Raw genomic sequence first — 27,709 nt, 5'->3', positions numbered from 1 at the left:
GCAATGCCATGTTGTGTGGCAGACTGTGCTTGGAAACTGTTTGCGATGCTGTAATAGTCGGCTGTCTGCCATCCGGCAAGAGTCCTGTGCTATCCTTTACCTGCTCATGAGAAGCAACTTTGAGTTCTCCAACAGGAAAGGGCTCACCAGGGTGCACTTACAGGTGATTGCAACAGTAATGTACGTTATCTTATGATGATTATTTATAAAAGATGATTGAAGAAAAATAGTGCCATAATCAAATATAATTTGTAATTAAACAAACAAGTAGATTGAGGAACAATGTAATGTATACGTAGTACGATTACAGTTTGGAACACAACCACTATATTGAAACGATCTAACAACCAGCCATCATGTAACATTGTCAACTCATGAGTGTAGATGAATGCTAATGACCTGTTGTTTGTCCAGGTTATAATCTCTGTGTCTCAGTTGTTGGGCAACATCGTGGGGTTGAACAATGCCCGTTTCCAGGAGTCTCTGTCCCTCATCAACTCCTACGCCAACAGTGACAAAGTCATGAAAGGGACAGGTCTGTATTTGATCACAGAGGCTGTTTATTATATTATTATTCTTTCTCATACAATACAGAGTACATGAGAAAATATAATTATGGGCTAAGAAATCTAATACTGAGTATCAATATATTCCGTCGCCCCAGTGCTTAATTTCTAAAATTTTAGGTGTGGGAACTCTTAAAGCGGGAAGCTCAGACCGGTGGGTATGGAATACACCCCAGGAAGGAGGGGGGCCCTCACCCAGGAAAACTTTTGAAAATTATAACTGTAAACCTTTGTTTTTAGGCCACCCAGACATAATAATACATTCATTTTTATAAAATACCAAGTGATATTTTAATGCTGTTTATTTTCTTTAAGGTGCTTGATTAGGATGTAAGAAAATAAAAACATGAATTTAAATTATTGAGTTTACTCTCTACTCTACTCTACTCCATTAACACCTTGTTGCCTACTTTAAATTTCCCAGAAATATTTGGTTTGATTTCATTGACCATTTTGTTTGAATCAATGAAGCTCGCCAATATTAATTTTTTAATGAATGGTAAAATAAAAACAAATTGAGCCTTATTCACAGTTTTATTTATACACATTACAGTAGTAATAATAATACATATTAATATGTAAATGGATGTTTGTTAATATAACAGCTTTTTTACAAGTTTGCATATTTTACAAAAAAAATTGTATACCTTATGGGTACAAAACAATATTAATACATTCAAAATAAACCAACTTCTTGGAAAGGAAAAGGAAGCGTTTAATTACACACAAAATAAATGACACACAGAGTGGAGTAACACGGTTTCATTTTTTTAAATTTAGAGTAGTTTTAAAAAGTTAAGGTTGATTATTTTATTTGCTTATTAGTTATTATAACAAATATGTACGGATTTGTAGTATAATATTGTAAGGCAATGCCAAGACTGTTGGTAAACTTAGTTTTAGTTGTTTGTTAATATTTTAAAGTGAAAACTACAAAAGAAACAAAACAACAATACACAAAACTAACTGTAAGTACAAAAAAGAACTCAGAAACTTGAGTTCAGAACACAACTATAATAAGTTAGGCATAGGCTAGTTATTTTAATGAAAACTTAATGTTCTGAAATTCTAAAAGATATTTAAAAAACAGATTTAGGAAAAAAGTTCCCACAATGCAATGCTGTCTTCATGGTAAGTTTTCTGCCCTCGTTGTTTTGACTTGGTGTCAAGTGCAGAATGGTGTCCCTTCGCCAGCCAGGTTTTGACGTGTCGCTCGGGATTGTATCTAGCCACAGGAGGTCCTAGGAGCCTGATCCGCAATAAATCGCAAACAGTGCTAATGTAGAGTGAAGATCTAAGAGGAGACATAATTAGATTCATTGCAGAAAACCCACGTTCACATTCAGCACTAGACACTGCAATACTATTTATGATGGAAATCAGTTTCTTAAACGACGGCGGTTGCTCTAGAATAGTAGGTTTCTCTCCACTTAACATAGGCTTCAGTCCCTGCTTGAAGTGTCTGAAGTCTCTAATTATATCCTGAGAGCTGCTAATCTTAAATCTATCGCAGATTCGCTGGATCTCACATTCTCCGTAGGTGATGGATAAGTCTTTTGGCCAATACATGGGGTGGATCACTTTGATGTCATTCATGATTTTGGTGTAGTGTTCAGCCGCATTTGAAGATGATGATAGCAACCTTGAAGTCAAGTTGTTAGCGAGGCTCCGATAGAACTGTTTTTCTGGAATACTGGGTATCTTGGATCTTACACAAAGTTTTAACATCTTGAAACATCAAATCGTCAATAGCAATTTTAGCTTCCACTGAACGTCTACCCATGTTTTCAACTCGGTTTTCAAACACTTTGATTAACAGTGTTACATCACTGTGGGCTTGGATAAGGTTGAGGCTTGATTTTTTGAAGCTGTAAGGACAAATCCGATAACTCTTCTAGAGCATCGAACATCAATGCCAGGTTGTGTACAAAAGTTGTAGAAGATAATGTACTACAAAGCCCTTTGTAAGTTGAACGTTGCTTCGAGTCCCTTTGTTTGTCTTCAGATGCTTCAATGAAATGATTGTACAAAGCTTTAAAATCTGTCCAAACTGCTTTCACACCGCCATTAAGCTGGAGGCTACCCAACGAGTATCTAAAACACGGCCGATTTTCAACATTTGCTCCTCTAGTCCTTTAGCAACTTCTGCCAACTCCCTGCTGTTTTTCGGTGAACAACTAAACATGTTTCTAATTTTATCCATGAATATCTTAAAATGATTGATTCCAGCTACTTCTTCTATGGAATCGTGCACGGCAAGCTCTAAACGATGGTTCAAACAATGCCAAATGAACAAGTTGGGGAACGTTTCAGTAAGCTGTATAGCAAGGCCAGATTTCTTGCCTAGTAGCACTGAAGCACCATCACAAGTTAGAGCAATCATATGGTCTTTCATGAATTCAAAGCTTAGACCTAATGCTTGTAACTGATTTAAAAGTTCTTGTAATATACCAGCTGATGTTGTGCTATTTAGCTCAAAAAGTGTTAAGAACACTGTCATAGGGTTTTGCATTCCCTTTAGAACAGTTCTGATATAAACCACCAAAGCATTTTTGTTTGAAACTGAAGTGGCTTCATCCAAAAGCAGGGAAAATTTAGAATCTGACTTGATTAGGCCATTTATCAAGTCTGATTTCATTTCATCAGAAATATGATGAATTATATTGGAGCAAGCAACATTTGAATGTAGGATTCGCCCCATATCTAAGCCATTCATTATTTGAAGATCAATTTCAGTTTCAAACTCAAAAAAATGGCCTATTTAGTTTTAGCTTGCTTATAAGCCTTGCGGAAAATGCGCTCAGTTACAATCTGCTGCTCTTTATGCATAGAAGCAACAACTTTTTTCATTGTATCTTTCTTAGCTTCAATGAGTATTTTTTCAGCTAAAGAATGAGCTCGAGACCCACGGTGTAAAAATATCTTTTTCCTAAGAGAGGATTGCTGGTCTTTTTTATTGTTTCCATAAGCGGTAATAGTTCCTAAAACCCACTCTTCGCTAATCTTTAGGCCCTTCGTTTTCTCTGCACCTAGAGTACTCACACTACGGCAAACGTTACAACCTAGTTCTCTGTTCACAATTAACCATGGATTTTTAGCTTTAAATTCAACAATTTGTTCTTCAGACCAACAAACTGGCTGTTCACCCCTATTAACAAAATCATTATTTTCATTACTAACCTTAGCTTCGTCTGCATCAGATCCCAAACCCACCAACCTGGATACTATTTTTGACCGACGAGGAAGTCGAAGGGGAATGGTAATCGCAATTATCCTCATTGATCCCGATTGCGTCTTCTTTTTTATCTTGATCAACAATTGAAGTTGTAGTCAATGCTTCCGAACTGCAGTTCTCATTATTCGCATAACCTTTTTGTTTCTTAGGGTTAGGTTTAAAGAAATCAACAATTTTTCTGGTAGTCATAGTCAATTAGGAAACTATTTAGCTGCACTAGCACTAATAAGCATAAACACGAACACAATCAACGACCTGCACCTCAAAAACGAACTTAAGCGTGATGGGATGCGATGCAACTTGTAACTTAAACGCGAAACACACCAAGGTCAAGTCAACTAGTCAACACACTTGTGATCACTGGGGCGGTGGCGCGGGTGAAGGAATGGAGGGGAAAAGGAAGGGGGTGGGGTGGGTATTGCTTTGTTATTGAGAGGCGCAGCCGCGCATGCGCGAACTAGGATGACTCGCCCGTCACCTTCCTCCTGCCTGATTCCGTGCAAGACTCATCACAGCACAGCTCACAACTGCTTGTACGGGCGCTTACTATCTGCTTACGAGTCACTCGCAAACAAAGCTTAGCATAATATTGATCCTACCTACAATTTTTTTTAACTAAAACTTGTGCTCGTAGTTTTAAAAGCGTTCCCTTGCGTTCCGGCACTCTTGGGAGGTAAGGGAACGCCGTTCCCTTGCGTTCCCACTGAAATTAACCACTGCGTCACCCCCTTCTTGACTGTATATGTGTCAGAATCAGAATAATCTTTATTTATAATCTTAGAGATTACAAATGGAGTCAATTTGTTTTATTTGAAATGACAAATAAAATAAGAAAATATGAAGGTAATGGTTATATTGTTCTCTGCATGTATTCCTCTAGTGTGTAGAATGGGCGGGTCCTTAGTATGACGACTTTCTTTCATACAGTTGAAGATGGTGGTTTGGAGGTTGTAGAGACCAGATTGCCTTGGTGGTGTTGGTGTATATCTCTGTTTCTGGGTAGTTCTGCTGCATCTGCATGCAGTAGCTTTCCATCCTTCCAAGTCCAGCTAGAATCCCCTTCTTTTGTAAGATAAGTATTCTTTGCAGATTTGTTGCTGATGTTCCCCCCCATACAGCTATTCCATACCTCAGGTGAGTTTCGAATAGTGAGAAATATGCTGGGTTTCGCTGTTTCTGTGCCACTGATAGATTTGATTTGCTTAATGACATATAGACTTGTGTTAAGTTTGTGGGTAAGATGGTCAAGTTGTGGGGTCCAGGTAATTTTTTTCGTCTAGTATTATACCTAAGAATGAGGCTTTTGTTTCCATTTCTATGTCAGGGATCACTGGAACATCAGCTGCTCTTCTCCCAAATGCCAACTGGCTGGTTTTTGAGAGATTGATCACAAGATCATTTCCGGAGCAATATTCATATGCTGTGTTGAGGGCGAAATAGGAGCTCACTGCAAGCCTATCCGTTGTCTCACGTAGCAGGAAGGTGGTGTCGTCCGCATACATGAGAGGAGTACAAAGACCTCTTAAGTGGTGAGGCATGTCATTTATAAATAAAATAAATAAGGCTGGTCCTAACACAGACCCTTGCGGCACACACCTCGTTGTACTGGTAGGGGAAAGGACTTAACTTCTCTTGTGACTCCTTTGGTTATGTGTTTGAGTACTACTAATTGTTTTCTGTCCTCTAGATAGCTTTTGAACCATTTTTTGCTCTGTTGGTCACGCCCAAGTGTTCCAGCTTCTTAATTATTCATTCATGGCTGAGGCTATTAAAAGCCTTGCTTAAGTCCAGCAGAATAGCTGTTGTCAGACTGCCTTCTTCTAAGCTGTCAATAATGTACTCAACCAGTGTAATCATTGCTGTAGAAGTTGATTTGCCTTTTGTGAAACCATGCTGGTTGTCTGACAGTAGGTTATTTTCGATAAAATGAGTTAAGAGTCTCTTGAGGACTATTTTTTCACACACTTTAGATATGGTTAAAATAAGCGAGATGGGTATATAACTCTCTGCTGTAGTGTTATCTCCTTTCTTGAATTTAGGATAAACCTTGGACAATTTCATACTTGATGGGAAGATACCTTCTCTGAATGATTGATTGAATATGGATGTAAGAGGTATAACTAGTTCATCTGATCAATATTTTAGGATTTTAGAGAATATTTCATCAGTACCAGCAGAATTTTTAGATTTTAGACTGTCAATAGTGTTCTCACTTCATTTAATTCTGTATCAGGAATAGCAATTAAGTGTGAAAGTACAGGTTTATTTCTTATGTTGAGCTCTTTCTTTTCATTGTCAGGAATTTGTGTCAAAGTCTCTTTAGCTATATTCACAGAATATGAGTTTAGGTAGTTTTCTCCTTCTTGTGAGTTATATGTTATATGCCCGTTTATATTCAGTTTGAATCCTGAAGGTCTACTTGTTTTATTTCTTGCATTGTTTATCACCTCCCATAGAGCCTTGGACTTATTGTCAGATCTGTTTATGTGGTTATGAGATGCTTGCCGCCTAAGCATTTTTAAATGTTGGTCACAAATTCTTTTTCTCCGAGCTGCTTCCGCTTTGTCATTTTCATTGCCTGTTAATTCATATTGGTTTTGTTCTCTTAAGTAGTCTGTTTTAAGTCTAAAAGCTTCTTCATCAGCAAAGTGCTTTGGCTTCTTTTTTTTTCGAGGTCTTCTGTTTTTCTTTGGGCATGCAGAGTTCAAGGCTATTTGAAGAGTGTTACTTAGTAGGGCGTAAGCTTTGTCTACAGATGGTGCTTGTAAACCTTTCCTATGTGGGTGCAATTAATCCAAATACATAGTTATATAGAATGTTGCTATCCTCCAAATAAAAGTTGTAGAGTGCTACTAATTTCATTCAGATTTACAGGCTCAATTCAAAAGTTTCAAAATTATTATTTAGCACCTTATTCTATAATAGAATTAGAGGAAGTTGTCTACTACGTAATGTATATGAACAATAGTTATGTGTTATTTCGCGTTATTTGTGTGTGTAAATTGTTTTTGTCTTAATTCGATTGTATAAAATAGTTATTGTTCCATATACATAATGTTATTCATTGTATATTTAAAAAAAAGCAAATGAAGAGATTCTGTTTCTGATACATTATTTCTATTATTTAGTGTTCATTTTTTAAAAACTTTTTAACCAACATTTTAAGAATAAAAAATATTGCAACAAATAAATTTGTTCATAGCACAAAGTATTTAATATTTTTTACTTTACTTATCAAAATGGCATAACGTTTATCGCTTCAAAAATACCCATTAAAAGGGTATAACATATTGAATTCCAAATTTTAATTTTGGATAGATTGCAACTGAAACAATGACAGAAACTTTGGATGACTTCATTAAAATCTTTTGTTAAAATTTTACCATTGATAACCAATAAAAATGGTTACAGCAGCGTAAACACACATGCATGAAATGTATCTTTCACAATAAAATTTCATTTTTATTTGTTGTAAAAGTGCTATTGATGCTATGATGATCCAATTCAACATTAGCTTTTTCAAACTCTCTGGTAAAGTGAAAACTAAAAACAAAACTTGTAATATGTTAAGAGAGGAAGTGTTTGTCATACTAAAAAACTATAATATTTGTATCGCTGTACACATTTTTCACAGTTGGTTCATGTTATATTGTTTTATCATGTATTACTAAATACTTGTATAATTTATGCAGCTCACTGCTTCAGATATATTTTACTTTTCACTTATTAAGTGTGAAAATTCAATCTAAAAGTTATATATTGTATTAAATAAATTTTTTCTCACACACAATAATTGAAAACTATTTCTTATGTGGGACAAATATTTTTTACAAGAGACATCTTTGGCATTAACAGACAGCTTATTGAATAATTTAGTATCAACATAGAAGTAGGAGTGCTGGGTTTTAGTCAGGCTAGCAAATTCTAAGTCAATAAGGTCTTGATATCTAGTGGAGTAATCATGATTTGAGCTTCTAAGGTTAAGTATGTCTAAACTTTCTTTAATATACATTAAAATTTGAAATATAAAAATGCAGGGTACAGTAAATATTTTATGATCTATAAAAAAGAGCTGACATGAGTCAGTACTACTTACATTGAACATTGTGCATAATGCTTTCTTCTGGCATAGAAAGACCTCTTTAGAACCAATTGAGTTACCCCGAAGAAGAGTTCCATACAAAAGATGTGAGTGAAACAGTGCAAAATATGCTTTCATTATCAAGGTGGAGCTGGTACAAGTTTGAGTTTTTTTTTTATAAAAAAATTACTCTAAATAATCGGGTGCAAAAAACATCTGTGTGGTGTTTAGAGGTAAGCTTTGAGTCCAGGTTGATACCAAGTAGTTTGACTGATTAATTTACAGAGTTATTCCTTAAGCTAAAAATAATATGCTTAGTCTTATCTTCATTCACTTGTAAGCCATTCACGGAAAACCAGAGGAAAACCTGTCTTTCATATAGTTGATCATAGCTAAATTAATTTCTGGAAGCAAATTAGATCACATTAATTTAGTATCATCTGCATAGAGTACACTTTTATTAGGTACAAAGTTTGGAAGATCGTTAATGACAACAGTAAATAAGAAGGGGCCTAGGACAGAGCCCTGGGGAACCCCGCTTATCATCCGTTTAAGGTCTTACTTCTGTTCGCCTATTTTTACAATTTGGTACCTATTAGATAAAAAGAGAAAGCTCATTTCCCTCAACTCCATGGTAATTCAGTTTTCTAATAAGGATGGGGTACAGTGTCAAAGGCCTTGCTTAAATCTAAAAGTAGGACACTAACTTCTTCTTTATTTTCAAAACTCTGAAAGATGTATGACACCACACTCTCAACAGCCTTAACAGTCGACAGATTGCGCCTAAAACCAAACTGTGCAAACAGGAGCAAGTGATTTTGTTCAAAATAATACTCAATCTAACACTTAATAATGCTTTCAATTATTTTATATATAACTTATACCAGGGTTATAGGACGATAGTTGTTTACATTAGTTCTATCTGCTTTTTTAAATGTGGGCACAGTGACTGTTACTTTTAAGCAATTTGAAAAGTCTTTAACGTTAAATATCCAGTTAATAAGAAAGTTAAAAGTTGCATTATTTCACTAATTATTTTTTTAAATACAAAGTTAGATAGTCCAAAAACGTCTTCAGCCTTAGAATGACATAACCTAAAAATAGTGTTAAGAATATCAACATGATTTACAGCATGCCATTTAAAAGGTAAAATCTTGGCATTAATTAAACCAGAAGATTCTATCATGTCACTTGAACTGGCCTTATTTGAACTAATATTACTGTTATTTACATAATTACATATATTTACAAAATAATTGTTTAAATCAGTAATAGATATAGGAGGTTCAGTGTGAGAGCATTTCTTAGGTGTACGCCCTGTTTCATTACTAATTAATTGCCAGGCTGCCTTGCAGAGGTTGTTTGACCCCAAGAATTCGTCATTGGCATTTCTTCCCACCAAGCCAAATTTTCAAGTTTGGGAATAAGAAGAAGTCACTCGGAGCCGAGTCTGGTGAATGGGGTGGGCGAGGAATCAATTTGAATCTCAAGTTGAGCCATTGTCATAGCTGTTGTGTGGGCTGGAGCATTTTCCTGGTAAAACAGCACCTTCTTCTGTGCAAATCTTTAACATTTTTCAATGAGTTCCTGTTTCAAATGATCCAGCAGAGCAGCATAATTGTGTCCAGTTACGGTTTTGTCTTTTTCCAAATAATCTACCCTGTGAATCTCAAAAGACAGTGACCATCACCTTTCCAGCTGACAAAACAGTCTTTGGTGCAATCTCCTCACTCTTCGTCCATTGTTTGGACTGTTGTTTGGTCTCTGAAGTGTAGTGGATCCAAGTTTCAGCCACAGTTATGAATATGCTCAAAAATTCATATGGATTTTACCTGAAAAGTATGAGATTCTGAGTAAAAATGTTCTTTAATTTCCGTTTTTGGTCCAAAGTGAGCAGGCACGGTACCCATCGCACACAGAACTTCTTGATGGCTAGTATTTCATGGAGGATGCAATGCAATCGTTCAGTTGATATGACTACGTCAGAAAATTTCCCGCTCTTTCATACAAATTTACCAGACATCAAACCACTCTAGTATAAATAAAACTAACTTTTAAAAATACATTGATTTTATCGTAACAGGATATGAAAAAATAATTTTTTGTATGGAAAAGTCAGGTAATTTCTTCAAGTCACTTTGCTAGACACCCTGCTGGTGCAAGTGAAGGACTTAACAAGGCCTATCCACACTGTATTGCATGGCTACGGCACAGATGTGAGAGCTCAACCATGATCCAGAGATGTTGGTAGACTTGTAGCACAGTCTAGCAAACTTACTTACTGTATCTGTGGCAGGGTTTCCGGTGGAAGTGAAGGACCTTACCAGGTGTATCCGGACTGTACTGATGGCTACGGCACAGATGCGAGAGTTGTATCATGACCCAGAGATGTTGGTAGACTTGCAGCACAGTCTAGCGAACTTACTTACTGTATCTGTGGCAGGGTTTCCGGTGGAAGTGAAGGACCTTACCAGGCGTATCCGGACTGTACTGATGGCTACGGCACAGATGCGAGAGTTGCATCATGACCCAGAGATGTTGGTAGACTTGCAGCACAGTCTAGCAAACTTACTTACTGTATCTGTGGCAGGGTTTCCGGTGGAAGTGAAGGACCTTACCAGGCGTATCCGGACTGTACTGATGGCTACGGCACAGATGCGAGAGCTGCATCATGACCCAGAGATGTTGGTAGACTTGCAGCACAGTCTAGCAAACTTACTTACTGTATCTGTGGCAGGGTTTCCGGTGGAAGTGAAGGACCTTACCAGGCGTATCCGGACTGTACTGATGGCTACGTCACAGATGCGAGAGTTGTATCATGACCCAGAGATGTTGGTAGACTTGCAGCACAGTCTAGCGAACTTACTTACTGTATCTGTGGCAGGGTTTCCGGTGGAAGTGAAGGACCTTACCAGGCGTATCCGGACTGTACTGATGGCTACGGCACAGATGCGAGAGTTGCATCATGACCCAGAGATGTTGGTAGACTTGCAGCACAGTCTAGCAAACTTACTTACTGTATCTGTGGCAGGGTTTCCGGTGGAAGTGAAGGACCTTACCAGGCGTATCCGGACTGTACTGATGGCTACGGCACAGATGCGAGAGTTGCATCATGACCCAGAGATGTTGGTAGACTTGCAGCACAGTCTAGCAAACTCGTACGCCTCCACACCTGAATTGCGGTTCACATGGCTTCAGACCATGACTAGACATCATGCTAAGGAAGGCAATTTCTCTGAGGTAAGTGGCTCATTTATAGAAATGTTAACAAATATACAATATTCATAGTACTATCCACTATATTTAATATGGATTTACATTACAGATTAGTGTAAATCATTAGTTTAATTACATAATTAAACTAAACTCTACCAACAACTAATATAAACCCAAGGGAGGGTCCCTAAGAAAGAATCCTCATACAAAACATGTACAGTAAGGAAACTTTGTCAAGGAAATTCAGCCTAAACAGAAAATGCTGTCAACAGAGAGCAAACTATTCATGTGCACACCCATCCCAAAAATCAAGTAAAGAACACTTGAAGTAAATAAGAGGCCAAATAAACCAGCTCAACATTTTAACTAAATATATTTGAAGTTCTAACCTTCAAAATCCTTGAGATAACTTGCTAAAATACTTGATTTGAATACATTGATTAATTATAAAAATATTAACGATTGTTGCCTGCAATCTAGACAAACAATGTAATATAATAATATGCCTAAATAAATATATCCTCCCCCTTTCATAAATATATCAGTTGTCATGTACCTCACAAGCAAAATCACTTCGTTTTCCTTTACAAGTTATTTAATTTTGACCTTTAAAAACAGGAAGGTATAGTGATCAAGTTATAATCTGTAAACCACTGTTTACAGGCAACTTGATAAGCTCAATTGGCAATAATTCTAATTACTTTTGTCATGTGAAATACTGACTAGTATCCCTTACCATCATTCCCAGAGCATTACATATACTATTGTGTTGTATGTACTAATTATCATAATTTTAATTCTTTAGATGATCATTTAAGTAAAAAAATAAATCGCTGGCCAATCTGTAATAATGCTAGATATAATGATAAATTTATGTGGCTTACGCATTTGAACATTCAAGGAGGATTAATAGAAAAAAATTTAAAAAAATTAATTGTAGATAATTTTGAAAAACTCAAATATATCAATAGTCTGCTTAAATGAGTATTGGTTAAAGAATGAAAATGTCCACCTGTTAAGCAGTATCACAAACTATAATCTTGCTAGTTTGTACTGTAGAGAAGGTATAATCCATGGTGGTTCTTGCATTTTGTTGAAAGACAATCTAGAATACAGAGTGAGAGATGATCTGTGTACTTTTAGCGAGGATTCAGTTTTTGAAATCTCTTGTGTTGAAGTTTTGACTTTAAATATACTTGTTGTCTCTATTTATAGAACTCCAAGCGCAGCAAATTTTAAATTGTTTCTAACCAAATTTGAGGAGATGTTAAAAAGCTTGGCAAAAAGTTGAAACACTAAAAATATTTACATAGCTTCAGACTGTAATGTAGACATCATGGATGACTGTTGCAATACTCAACACAAATTAGACTTTCTTTCCTTATTAGGACAAAATGGTTTTCAAACTAATTTTTCTATGCCTACGAGAGACTTGTATTGATAATATCTTAACATTAAAATTTAAGTCCCAGATTGCAACTCCGTTAATGAATTTACAACTTGGTCTCTCAGACCACAGAGCACTTTTCATAAATTTATCTGATGACTTAACTTTGAATAAACAATTAGGTGGGTTGAAAAATAAAAACCGTTTATTCTCAAATAAAAATATCAATAATTTTATTAGAATTATTGAAGAAATCAAATGGGATGTGTCTACTGAAAATAATTTTGAAGCAAATAATTTAAATTTTTTGGTTCTTTCATAAATGCATTTGAAGAAGCATTTCCCTTAAAATTTTATAGTAACAAAAATTCTCAAAAAAACAAATCATGGATAACAAAGGGCATTAAAGTATCTAGTATAAAAAAAAGAGAGTTGAGTAGGCTGGAGAAGCATTCCAACGATGAAAATTTTATAAACTATGTAAAAGAATACAAAAGAACTTTTAAAAAGATTTGCATGTAGCAAAAACACTTACAAACAATAAATTCATAGCTAATTCAGATGATAAAAGTAAGGCGGCTTGGAGTATTGTTAAATCTGAACTGGGTTGTAAAAAAGTTGAAGCAGAATTTTCTGACATAGTGGTAGCTGATAGATGTTTAAATAACATTCTAGACATTGCAAATTTTCTCAATAAAAAATTCATTGATATTTCTAATGAAATTGGACTGTATCCTTGTGCTCATAAGGCTCTGAAACTTGTGAAAGGCTTAAATGTAAACCACGAGTATTCAGAGTTTGGTTTTGAAAACATTACTGACAATTTAGAACGGTGTTTGATATTTATTGAGGAGAGAATGTTTTACTAAACAAGGATATTGTGCCTTGCTCTCCACCTCCCTAGGTAACTGTAATCTGTTACCTTGTGTAGCAGAGTTGCTGGAATCTGCAACTCCTCAGCTACTTATCAGAAAATCAAGTTTAAATTTATATACATTTGAGGTTTAAGTTCAGTCTCATTAAATTTTGAAAAAGGGCACTCCAGAAAGAAGGAGTATGTAAAAGCGAGTCGAACGCTCGTACCGCCCAGTGAATTGTGATTATCATCAATGACATGACATCACTTCTTTTCACTATAATGTTGTCTTGTAGTGGTCTTCGGACCTATCTACGACTGAAGAGACTAAACAAAGTCGAAACAACAGAAGCACACCTCCATCCTGAAAGACGGAATGGTTGTAATTTATTGACGCAGGCTCAATCAATTTAGAACATGCAAGCCACGCCGGAACGGATTCGGACACACACGAAACGTAACGTGCGCCGACATCAATGCTCGGAGAGGTTGATGTTTTGGTTTTGAATTCTAAATGTAATTAAAACAATTGGCAAAGGGTTTATCCCTTTCAACCTTATAAAATGATAACCTGTAATGGCGTCAATAATTCCCCATCACTATTACGCGCAACCGGGTTAAAGACGTGGGGCACGCTGATTTTAATCGCAGCTATCAACCAGTAAAAGCCATCTTGGCTATGGGAACCCACACGATCGCCGGATAAGCAGATGCTGACACGAATTGTGAAATAGAGCCTAAACGTGCAACTGTTTGATGGTACAAACGATCTTGAACGTCTGATTGAGAAGACGACCTCATATCACCGAGGATTTAAGAACTACACACCCTACCGCAACACCTTATACCAATACAAATTTTGAGTGTTACACTAGTTAGGTGCAAGTATTCAACACTTCACTTCTATATTTAAAATTCTAAATTTTGAAGGTTTGTGGAAAGAAGCAAAGTGCTATGAATTTGGGGTTTACATCAGGTAAGAACGCCCTAGTGGCGGATCGTTTCATCCAATGTAAATGTGTGTTGCCTTGAGCAACACCAAGAAGTACCATCTGTTTCGGTCTCAGAGCTAAAAAGCTCGTACCTCATCAGGTGTACACTTTAGTACACGACAGATTTAATAATTAAAGGTTAACTTCAGATGAAGAGATTCTGAAGTATAAAATTTTGAAAACGAATTAAAATCCATTGAAACTTAATTCGGTCAAACTTGTAATTTTGAAATTTTGGAACAAACTGATTTCTGAGTTCACGGGGGCACACCCGAGTCTGTATTTAGAACGGTGTTTGATATTTATTGAGGAGAGAATGTTTACTAAACAAGGATATTGTGCCTTGCTCTCCACCTCCCTAGGTAACTGTAATCTGTTACCTTGTGTAGCAGAGTTGCTGGAATCTGCAACTCCTCAGCTACTTATCAGAAAATCAAGTTTAAATTTATATACATTTGAGGTTTAAGTTCAGTCTCATTAAATTTTGAAAAAGGGCACTCCAGAAAGAAGGAGTATGTAAAAGCGAGTCGAACGCTCGTACCGCCCAGTGAATTGTGATTATCATCAATGACATGACATCACTTCTTTTCACTATAATGTTGTCTTGTAGTGGTCTTCGGACCTATCTACGACTGAAGAGACTAAACAAAGTCGAAACAACAGAAGCACACCTCCATCCTGAAAGACGGAATGGTTGTAATTTATTGACGCAGGCTCAATATAGAAGTGAAGTGTTGAATACTTGCACCTAACTAGTGTAACACTCAAAATTTGTATTGGTATAAGGTGTTGCGGTAGGGTGTGTGTAGTTCTTAAATCCTCGGTGATATGAGGTCGTCTTCTCAATCAGACGTTCAAGATCGTTTGTACCATCAAACAGTTGCACGTTTAGGCTCTATTTCACAATTCGTGTCAGCATCTGCTTATCCGGCGATCGTGTGTGGGGTTCCCATAGCCAAGATGGCTTTTACTGGTTGATAGCTGCGATTAAAATCAGCGTGTCCCACGTCTTTAACCCGGTTGCGCGTAATAGTGATGGGGAATTATTGACGCCATTACAGGTTATCATTTTATAAGGTTGAAAGGGATAAACCCTTTGCCAATTGTTTTAATTACATTTAGAATTCAAAACCAAAACATCAACCTCTCCGAGCATTGATGTCGGCGCACGTTACGTTTCGTGTGTGTCCGAATCCGTTCCGGCGTGGCTTGCATGTTCTAAATTGATTGAGCCTGCGTCAATAAATTACAACCATTCCGTCTTTCAGGATGGAGGTGTGCTTCTGTTGTTTCGACTTTGTTTAGTCTCTTCAGTCGTAGATAGGTCCGAAGACCACTACAAGACAACATTATAGTGAAAAGAAGTGATGTCATGTCATTGATGATAATCACAATTCACTGGGCGGTACGAGCGTTCGACTCGCTTTTACATACTCCTTCTTTCTGGAGTGCCCTTTTTCAAAATTTAATGAGACTGAACTTAAACCTCAAATGTATATAAATTTAAACTTGATTTTCTGATAAGTAGCTGAGGAGTTGCAGATTCCAGCAACTCTGCTACACAAGGTAACAGATTACAGTTACCTAGGGAGGTGGAGAGCAAGGCACAATATCCTTGTTTAGTAAACATTCTCTCCTCAATAAATATCAAACACCGTTCTAAATACAGACTCGGGTGTGCCCCCGTGAACTCAGAAATCAGTTTGTTCCAAAATTTCAAAATTACAAGTTTGACCGAATTAAGTTTCAATTGATTTTAATTCGTTTTCAAAATTTTATACTTCAGAATCTCTTCATCTGAAGTTAACCTTTAATTATTAAATCTGTCGTGTACTAAAGTGTACACCTGATGAGGTACGAGCTTTTTAGCTCTGAGACCGAAACAGATGGTACTTCTTGGTGTTGCTCAAGGCAACACACATTTACATTGGATGAAACGATCCGCCACTAGGGCGTTCTTACCTGATGTAAACCCCAAATTCATAGCACTTTGCTTCTTTCCACAAACCTTCAAAATTTAGAATTTTAAATATAGAAGTGAAGTGTTGAATACTTGCACCTAACTAGTGTAACACTCAAAATTTGTATTGGTATAAGGTGTTGCGGTAGGGTGTGTAGTTCTTAAATCCTCGGTGATATGAGGTCGTCTTCTCAATCAGACGTTCAAGATCGTTTGTACCATCAAACAGTTGCACGTTTAGGCTCTATTTCACAATTCGTGTCAGCATCTGCTTATCCGGCGATCGTGTGGGTTCCCATAGCCAAGATGGCTTTTACTGGTTGATAGCTGCGATTAAAATCAGCGTGCCCCACGTCTTTAACCCGGTTGCGCGTAATAGTGATGGGGAATTATTGACGCCATTACAGGTTATCATTTTATAAGGTTGAAAGGGATAAACCCTTTGCCAATTGTTTTAATTACATTTAGAATTCAAAACCAAAACATCAACCTCTCCGAGCATTGATGTCGGCGCACGTTACGTTTCGTGTGTGTCCGAATCCGTTCCGGCGTGGCTTGCATGTTCTAAAATTGATTGAGCCTGCGTCAATAAATTACAACCATTCCGTCTTTCAGGATGGAGGTGTGCTTCTGTTGTTTCGACTTTGTTTAGTCTCTTCAGTCGTAGATAGGTCCGAAGACCACTACAAGACAACATTATAGTGAAAAGAAGTGATGTCATGTCATTGATGATAATCACAATTCACTGGGCGGTACGAGCGTTCGACCTCGCTTTTACATACTCCTTCTTTCTGGAGTGCCCCTTTTTCAAAATTTAATGAGACTGAACTTAAACCTCAAATGTATATAAATTTAAACTTGATTTTCTGATAAGTAGCTGAGGAGTTGCAGATTCCAGCAACTCTGCTACACAAGGTAACAGATTACAGTTACCTAGGGAGGTGGAGAGCAAGGCACAATATCCTTGTTTACTGACAATGATGTACTCAAAGTAATTAAATCTTTACAAAATAAGAAATCCGCAGTTTGGGATGGAGTTCCAGTAAATGTGATGAAAAAAGTTACAGATTTTATAGCAAAACCTTTAGCTATTATTATAAACCAATCGTTTTAAAATGCCTCTTTTTCCAAATTTTTTAAAGTTCACAGAAGTCAAACCTCTTCATAAAAAGGGAGAGAGAGTAAATCCTGATAGTTATAGACCAGTTTCAGTTCTGCCATTGTTACCTAACATTTTTAAAAAATCAGCTTTAAATCAAATATCAGCATTTTTAGAAAAAAATAATATTTTAGCTTCTGAATAAATTTGGCTTTAGAAAAGGGATGAGTACAATAACTGCATTATCTAAATTTATTGACGAAGTGTCATGGGCCTTGGATGGATCCCAGAGTGCAGTGGGTGTGTTTTGTGACCTGTCCAAGGCATTTGACTGTGTTAATATATATATTCATTAAAAAGTTAAATGCTTATAAATTTTTCTAAGAATTCAATATCTTGGATCAAATCCCACTTGTATATCTGGACTCTATGCAGATGATACAACTGCACTTGTTACATCTAAGAATGACGATGAATTGAAAGTTAAAATCAGTGAAACCATAGAAAATGAGTCCCAAAATAATCTTTCTGTGGTTATTAAATTCGTTGATGATGTCAAAGTTGCTGACTGTACAGACTTTACTGTTTATTAAAGTTGAGAATTTAGTAATTTTTCAACTCATTATTAACCTCCTGAACTCCTTTTACCTTGCTGTAGGTAAAAGTATATTCGCTGTTGTGCCATAGTAAGGAACCATAAAGCTAGGGGCTTGGGGAGAGTTGAAGCTGAAGGATCACTTTCCTCTTGTCCTGAAAATTATGAAGATTGTTAACACCATGTATTAGAGACTGGCATGATTGGGAAAACAAATACCAGATTGATAAGATTACTTACTTATTGTCTACAAGCATACAACTAGCTTCAATTGTCTCTATAAGCGCATAATAATTAGCAACTGTCTTTTCATGACAATTATTACATCTCTCATAATTTTGTTGGGAATAGTGAAATCCGGTGATCTCTTTCATTACTGGTTCCATTTATAGATTCAAGGTATCTGTATCAACTAATAGATGTTTAGTCTCCATATTTGAAATTTTCCTCAGAATATCCTCAAATATCTTCGGTTAACATATGAGTTGACAGGGTGACCATGTTTCAGGCAGCCTGCTGCCAACTACATATTGCTGCCCTGATGGCACAGTATCTGAAACTGAAGGAGGTACAGACATGGGGGGCTGAGGCTTTCCAGCCTATCTCTTCCAACATACCACGTGATGAGATCGCTCTCAAATTGGACTCAGGTAAATTTGAGTTCCATCAGTACTTGTGTTTTGAATTTTGAAAGCAAGGATCCTAAAGGATTTGTTGCTTAGGGAAATACAGTCATTTATTGATTTGTAATGATTAATATTGTCACCCAAGCCTTCTTTTTGATGGGTAAATTTTTAATAGAATCAGATGGATATTTCTTGAATATGATGTAAACCTTTGGAGGTTAATTTAACCGTTTTACTCCTAATTTCCAAAATATTAGCCCAACTAGTCAAGTCAAAGAACAGCAAGGGCCACTATTTTAACTCAAGCCAGGTGAGTGGTAAATCATGAGCACCAAAACGGACGGTACAATGCACAACAATTTACAAGTCATTTTGAGTGAAATCAATTCAGTTGTTTTTGCAATGACATTTGCTCAAAATTATAACTGATTTTGTTATATTTAAAAAAATTCTGTTTAGTTTATTGAATATTGAATTCATTGTATTGTACTGTGCTAAATGTCTATGCAAGTAACAACTAAATAAATATTTTCTGTGGTAATTATGTATTTAATTTATTTTAAGATAATTTTTTAGCCTTATAGTACTAAATCTAAACAATTAGTTTCATCTAACAGTAGCCCACTTTTTATAATATAATAATAAGAAACAAATGTATTTAGCAGCATCTAGCTGTTCTGGAAAACAAGTTGGCATGTGCTCAATGCCATCTGGCAAGCAGTGAAGCAAGGATCGAAGAATTTACCAGTAGAGAAGATAAATATCTTAGTAGGATTGAAGCCTTGACTCAAGAGTTATCAGACTTACAAAGTATTATACAAAAAGAAAAGCACAAGAATAAGGAAATTCAAAAAATCTTTGAAGACCACGATAAACAACAAGAAAAACTCAATGCAGATCAAATCACCAGAATTAAATACCTTGACACACAAAATTCCCAGTTAAACAAAGAGTTATACCTAAAAGAAAGTGAGCAACTCGAAACTAAAACAACCATAGAAAATGAGACTCAAACTACAACAAGTTTTTACACCAATGGAAACAAAATTTCAAAGTCTGCCAAACATTATATTAGAGTTGGCCGAAATGAAATCTAGACAAGACAACATGGAAATAACAATTAAAAGCCTAAATGATCAGCTCAACAGCAGGTCTACTTTTCCATACACACCAATCCTTCATGAACTCAAAGTGCGATGATTCCAACACAAACAGCTTCAAGATCCAGAGAGTTCACTTCAAAATTATTTGTCAACAGTAGCTCATCCAATACTATGAGGAAAAATAAAGAAAAACAAACAAACCATATGAGTATATCCCTTCAAACTGCTAAATTTGTTGCCAATCAAATCAATAGCCAGCCCATTTCTTTTAAAAACCCTCAGACATCAAACATACTTGGTTTGGACAAGGTGGACTTAGAAACTAAAACTGTCGAGAGCAACTTATTATCTTTAAACAAAGGGACATTCTCCTTGAAGAAAGGGCCACCCTTCACTGCAACAAAATTAGAACCATCAGAAACAATAGAAGAATTTTACAAACAGAAAACATTGAAACATTTAAGGCTAATAGTTCAAGAAACCACCCCAATAACAACACTTCTTCTTTTTTAGTACGTGTCTGCCACAGACTGAAGAGAACGTAACCTCTGGCAAAGTTGCTACCAGAAAGACAAACTTGACTATACTGCACCAGAATGTTGATAGACTTAAAAATAAAATAGACATAGTAAACCATCTCTTGCAAACGACAGAACCTGACTTGCTAATTTTAACAGAACATGGATTAAAGAAAAACCAGCTACACAATACTAACCTCCTTAATTACACAATTCAGTCGACTACATCACATAAAAGGTGGGGTTGCGATTTTCTGTAAAGATTCTTTAAAAACATTCGTTGAACCTGTTTCTATTGAAGACATAAGTGTGGAAATGGTCTGTGAAATAACCATGATGGTAGTAAAAATACAAAAACAACGTATCTATATAGTTGGCACTTACAGAAACAAAGGTAATTTGGAAGAATCCCTTGAAATAATTTCACAAGCTCTGGAAGTGATACCAACATGGAGTTGCCCAGTCGTAGTTATGGGGGACATAAATATTAACTGTCTAATTCCTGAACGGGATGGCATCAAGCTTGAAGAAATGTTGAGAAGCCACAATATGACCAGAATGTCACTTCCTCCTACGCGAATAACACCAACATCACAGACATCTATCGACTGTGTTTGCACCAACTTGGAAGAGATGAAGATATCTGTTCAAGTACTAGATGTAGGTATCTCTGACCACACAGCTCAGTTCTGTAAAGTAGTTTGCCAACAATTTGAAACAAGAACACCCGTTTCTGTAAGGCGAAATTTCTCCGAAAATAATTTGTTAGCAATCAAGGCAAGGTTAGGTCAGGAATCATGGGATGATGTACTTGAAGCCCCAGATATTGACTCTGCGTACAACCTTTTCAATAACACAGTTAACTATGATAATAAGCCATGTCTGTCCTCTAAAACGATCAAGAGTGAAGAAAAAAAAGAAGAATAAAATTACAGATGAAGAGGCAGAGAGACTGAGGAAGGACTTCCAAAGAGCCCAGACACTCTACAACACTACTGGAAATTTAGAGCATAAGCAACAAACCGCCTGCAAAAAAAAAACTTATGATTTAAGGCTTAAAGAATTAAGGCGTAAAGAAATATCTTCCCAAATTGCTCGCTCTGATAACAAGACCAAGACCTTATGGGAAATAGTGAATGGTGAAAGGAAAGCAAAAACACACCAAAATCCAAAGCAACTTATAATTCCAGATAGAGAGAAAATCACTGACCCAAAAACCATTGCAGATTATTTTAATTTAACATTCACCACTGCAGCTAAAAATGCTTTGGCTACAAATCCAAGACAATGCTTCACTACAATTACACACAACTACGGTGCTCCACCTCTGACACTTAATCATTCCACAGTAGAAGAAGTGAAAAAAGTAATTTCCTCCTTTAAAACCAAAACATCATCTGGAATTGATGAAGTGTCTTCAAAGCTAATAAAGGTGTGCAGTGAGGAACTTGCTGGACCACTAACCCAACTTATTAATAAGTCATTTGAAGAAGGAAAGTTCCCAACTAGACTAAAATTGGCCAAAGTAATACCTCTTTTCAAACATGGCATTACCACAGAGGCAAGCAATTACCGCCCTATTTCCCTGATTTCAACGTTTTCTAAGGTGTTTGAAAAAGCAGTACTCTCTCGCCTCATGAACCATGTTGTAGAACATGGCATGCTTACAAATCATCAACATGGTTTTATAAAGGGCCGATCCACAACAACTGCTATTACTAGTTTGGTGGAGTTTATTGTGGATCAACTTGAAGCTGGCAACACAACAACTGCAGTACTATTAGACTTCACCAAAGCTTTCGATTGTCTTGACCACAACCAACTCCTTAAGAAGCTGGAAGCATTTGAGATTTTTGGAACAGCAGCAAGATGGTTTAAAAGTTATCTGACAGACAGGCAACAGGTGGTTGACTTGGTGTGCACAGACAGAGGAACGTCCCGTTCAATAAGATCTAGCCCTTTACTAATACCAAGTGGCGTACCCCAAGGTTCAGTTCTGGGGCCTGTCCTTATTTGTTCTTTTTACTAACGATCTCCCGGGTTACTTGGAAGAATTTTCAAAAACCATTATGTATGCAGATGATACGGTTCTACTTTTAGGTAATAAACATCCTGAATTGCTGGAAGTCTCTTCATACACAGCAACGAACATGGCTGTTTCAGTATTGCCATAGTAACAACTTGGTAGTCAATGAAGCCAAGACGCAACAACTGGTCTTTGGAAGAGGAAAGAACGATTTTGGACCATTTCCAAACATTGACACAGTGGAAGAAGCCAAGTATCTGGGGATCGTAAATGTACAATGGAATGAAATGGACACCTCATGTGGACAACCTCTGTAGCAAACTAAGCACTGGACTTTATGTTGTTCGTCGAATAAAATCGATAAGTGATGTCACAGTTGCAATTACTGCATACTATGCACTCTTTGAAGCACACCTCCGATATGGTCTCACTGTTTGGGGAAAATCAAGTGTAGCCAACTTACAAAGACCCTTGACTCTACAGAAAAAATGTATCAGGATACTGGCAGGCCTGCAGCCTAGAGACAGTTGTAGAACATCTTTTGTTGAGCTGTCAATCTTCACTGTGGTTTCATTGTACATCTTAGAAACAGTAATGTATGCTCATGAAAATGGCTTGACCAGAGGCATTGATTTACATTCTTACAACACTCGTCGAGCAGCAGATTTTACACTACCAGAACACCATTCAGCATTATTTGAAGAGAAGCCTTCATATATGGGTGCAAAGCTGTTCAAACTCCCTACCTACCGACATTAAGACAGAACAAAACCCCAAGAAAATGCTGAAAAGATGGCTCCTCCAACATCCTTTCTACTCAATTGACGAGTTTTTTAAACTGGAGAGCTTTGAACATCAACCAGTGACTGGACTATCATTTACAAAGCTTTGATTTGTAAATTGTTTTTATAAAATTTTGATTTGTATAATTACCTTTTTTAAGACTCTCTTACTGTTCTCAAAGAATATGTAAAATAAAGTATATTGTCTATTGTCTATTTATACCAGACTTTATTTGTCAATCTTGCTTTCAAGTTTTGTAATTTGATAATTTACTTCATATTATATTTTATTTATAAATTTATTTGTAATGACATCAATTTAAATATAATATATTGAGATTTTACAAGTAATTTATATTTGTTTTGACTTAGTTTTATTTTCTATTTTTTAGTTTGGTTAGCTATAAAAGCGTGTTTACTTAGTTTTTTTAAACTATTATTTATTTTAATTTTTTAGTTCGATGTATCAATTATTTTCTTGTGGAAATGTGGTATTTCTTACGAATCATTCCGCAATCTCATTATTTCATTTAAAGCTTCACTATTTCATGGGGTATTTCCTGTTAACTTAGAGCAATCAAGTTTTTCAATCCAAATACCGTCTAAAGATCTTACACGACTAACAAGTGCTACATAGGCTAGTCCACCAGCAAACAATCGCGAGCCTAGATCAAGGATGTCGGGTCGGACAGGTTTTTGCCCGCTTGGTGCGTTCCTGTCATCGGTGCCCCATTAAAGGTTCTGTCCCTATTAATAGCTACCAACGGGGAAATAGCAACCTGCATCGCCTCAATATGACTCCTCGAGCTTGCACTTAATATGTCGGCTCTGATCCCTGGAGACTCGGAGCTTCGCAGTTCTCTTTAGATTAATTATTGTCGTAAAATTCGAAGGCTGGCATCTAAGCTACCAAGGAACTGTGGCTGTTTGAAACACCTTTGCCGGACTTGAGGGTTAGGTATGTGAATTATTTTAAATAAACGTAATGTTAGCTAGTATATATCATTTATCATTCTTACTTATCTGTATTAAACCTATTACTTATAAAATGTTACACTCTTAACTAGTTGAATTTTTCGTATTGTAAATCATTTTATATTTTTATCATATAATTGCTATACATATATTCTGATATATATATATATATATATAATTATTATAATATATAATTTCAATAAACATTGAATCACAAAAAGTACTTGCTCCGCCGGGATTCGAACCCGGATCTCTTACTTGTCGGGTGAGTGTGCTACCATTACACCACAGAGCCCTCACTTTTTCCGATTCAATTATTTAAAATAATATAAATGTCAATAGCCTTATTTAATTTCAATAAACATTGAATCGCAAAAAGTACTTGCTCCGCCGGGAAATCGAACCCGAATCTCTCACTTGCCGGGTGAATGTGCTACCATTACATCACAGAGCCCTCACTTTTTTCCGATTCAATTATTTTGTATTTGGCCTTATCTGTCACATAATGGCGTTTAAATAAGCAAAGTAACATATGATCGGAAAACCTAATATACCTGTCAAATTACTTTTATTTACATTAAATTGTATAAATGTCAATAGCCTTTTTTAATTTCAATAAACATTGAATCGCAAAAAGTACTTGCTCCGCCGGGACTCAAATCCGGATCTCTCACTTTCGTCCGGGTGAATGTGCTACCATTACACCACAGAGCCCTCACTTTTTCTTTGATATATATCAAACATACACATACATAATAAAACTAATAGTTATTGTAGTTCAGACTTGAATATACCCATATTATGGTACTTTTATTATTTAATTTATTAGCTATACGTCTTCGGTAATGTGTAAAATAACTAAACTGTATTTGTTCATCTTTATTTTTATAGTAAATAAAATTGAAAATGCAAGAAAAATTTGGATTATTGTTGAAACGGAATTAGTTAAAAAAACACTAAAGGCTTTGTCTGATAAAAATACTATGTATGTTTCTGTAAAGCAACAACTCAAATTTTTATTATGTAATGTATACTAAACAAAGAACATCGATGGATCGTGTACTTAGAGATCTGGCTGTCAAGGAAACCACTGGAAAATGGCAGAGACTGGATGACTACTATAATATTACTATATTAAGAGAGTCAAGCACATCCGAGAATACCGAGACGAATGGAGACTTGAACGCTGGGTTAGCGCAGATCGCGCGCTAGCTCTATCACAGAGGATCTATAAAAAGAATTTATTAATCCTGGTGGTCCTTATAAGGATAATGGAAAACTATGATCAAATTATTGCATTGTCATCGGTCCTTGATACGTATGCAAAGTTTCACATTAATCAGACTTCTGGAAATTGGTGAAAATTATGCTCAAAGATTCCGTTACATAGATACAACCGAAGCTAATAAAAGCGTGTTAAAAATAAATTTGAGGTGGTTTTTTTTGGCACTAATGAGATTGGAATATGTAAAGAAAATGATTTATTTGATTACAAGAGTTATAAGGATGAGATTCTACCAAAAAAGAAACCTACAAAATTCATTTTTGTAGGCAATACAGGAGGCAGAAAATTATTCAATCTTGACTATAGACATGACTGTAGACAATGATGAAGAAATGTTTATTTTAATCCTGAAAATGATGAAATCCATGATGAAAATAGTATTTTTTTCTGAAATTACATCCCAACTGGAATTTGAAAAAAGAAAGCTGAAACTTCATTGCGCTTGGCTGAGGAGGAAATCGGAAGAAATATGCCGGAAATATAATAAAAATATACAGAATCTTAAAGATTCACATTGTATTAATATTTTAGATCCCATACCTTTGAAATTTGTTTCAGCCAAAACAGCATTTCCATTGCAATTTTTACATATTAAATATGTCCTCAAAGCTTCAGACAACATCTCCATATCCATCAACCTATAGCCTACAGGATTCTTCACAATAACATTGAAACTTAAGTTTGAGGTTAGGCCTTGGTGAAATGGTTATATCTAGTTTTTATTTCTTACTTGTTGAAGACATGCATTCTGTCTGGGCACTTGTAAAACTGTTACCACCAAACTTCCTCTTTTTACACCTTTATGTTTCCCCATTTTACTTGAAGAAGACTTTACACACAAAACCTAGACTTCAAAACACAACAACATCAAACACTGTAAACAATGAACATTACACTGATGACAGTAGAAACCTAACAACATATAATGAATAATACATGAGTAGGCCAAAGAGTATTCAAAAAATCCATGTTTGGTAAAGTTATAAAATATAAGAAATGTACACTACAACCAATTGTGGATTGATGCACCAAAAATCTAGGTTTATGTCACAGGAAATGTGCGAACATAGTTTCACTATTTTTATTGTGAACTTCGTTATAAAATGAGATATTGTAATAAAAACTTTACAGAATTGTTCACAAAAAGAACTAGGGAAAAAAGAAAATAATATTTGTAAAAAGTTAATTTTTTTGACATTTTTACTGTACCGGCCCTCACTTAATTAGTCACATTTAATATAGTTACATTAGCAAAAAATAAACAACTTTGATATTTTGATACACTTAACATGTAAATTAATAAGACAATATTAACTAAATAAAACCTAACTAACAATTTAAAAATGCATTATTTACAGTTAATACATTATCACCATAGATTAAAACTAATTTATATTTGATAACTGGACACTATATTTTGTATTATTCTATAAATCTGTACATTACGTGACACAATAATTTTGACACTATTCTATGTACAATACCTGTACTCTCAGGCTACAGTACAGCCTTTGTACTTTTTTATTCTCAGTTCATAAGAATAAAGAAGTTTTGAATTTGAATTAGTGCTAAAAGGATTAAACATGATGAGGGTTTTTATTTTGTTTTAATTTAGAGTAAATTCCATGTATAAATAATGTTAGCAATTGGGGTTCAGGTGTCCATGAGGTTCAGTACAAACGGAAACAGTTGCTGCTGGAGCAGCTGGAAGTATGTGCTGAGTAATGTAGAGAAGGCTGAGCGATACGAATGTCCTGGGTGATCTGTACCGATTGAATCGTGCCCGATACACGAGCGCGCCGCCGCAACTTCCAGGCCACTAGCCCAGAGTTACCAAGCACTACAACCAGGCGTATACAAAGCTGGTGCAGGTGCAGCGGTCAGGCAGGCGCCTCCTCGGCCGATTCTACAGAGTCGCTCTCTTTGGTCCAGGTAATTATAAATTTGTTTTGTTTTCTAATACAAAAATAATTATAATTAAAAAATTCTGGATTAGGTCTACTAATATTGAAGTTTAATATAATAAATTATTATAACATTTGGACCGGAATCATTTCTTATTTAAAACAAAAATATGGTGGCTGAGTGATCCAATGTTCTCATACTTCAGATAGTGCAGAAAGTCCTTAAGAGAGTACTAAATACAAATGTGGGAATATCCAAGCCAAATCTCAAATCCAACAAATCTTCGAAAATGTTTTGGATTTGATAATTTACTACAGGATTTGACAATTGAATCTGCTGAGATCTGCCATGTTACTAAATTATGGACAGAAATCACGTTTCATGTCCCACCATTTTCAGAAACGTTTGAAGAACATTTATGTTGCAGGCTGCTCGCCTAGTGTCCTGAAATTGGTTTGTCATCCTCCTTTCTGCAATTCAATCAATTAGTATCTTTCTTTAA

General features: G+C 35.9%; 1 protein-coding gene across 1 annotated transcript; it reads left to right on the top strand.

The window, feature by feature from the left end:
- On the top strand, positions 1-27,012 carry LOC124374082 (dedicator of cytokinesis protein 9-like; the record flags this gene model as incomplete). Its single annotated transcript, XM_046832379.1, has 5 exons — positions 1-163; positions 415-535; positions 10,326-11,122; positions 18,496-18,637; positions 26,960-27,012. Coding segments are annotated over 5 exons (1,276 nt in total), but the record flags the coding sequence as incomplete, so codon positions are not given.
- Between the last annotated feature and the right edge of the window lie 697 nt (positions 27,013-27,709).

This window comes from Homalodisca vitripennis, unplaced genomic scaffold, assembly GCF_021130785.1.
Source record: "Homalodisca vitripennis isolate AUS2020 unplaced genomic scaffold, UT_GWSS_2.1 ScUCBcl_7216;HRSCAF=14804, whole genome shotgun sequence".
Taxonomy (NCBI): Eukaryota; Metazoa; Arthropoda; class Insecta; order Hemiptera; family Cicadellidae; genus Homalodisca; species Homalodisca vitripennis.
The sequence above is the reverse complement of the archived record's forward strand: the minus strand, read 5'-3'. Positions and strand labels throughout refer to the sequence as shown.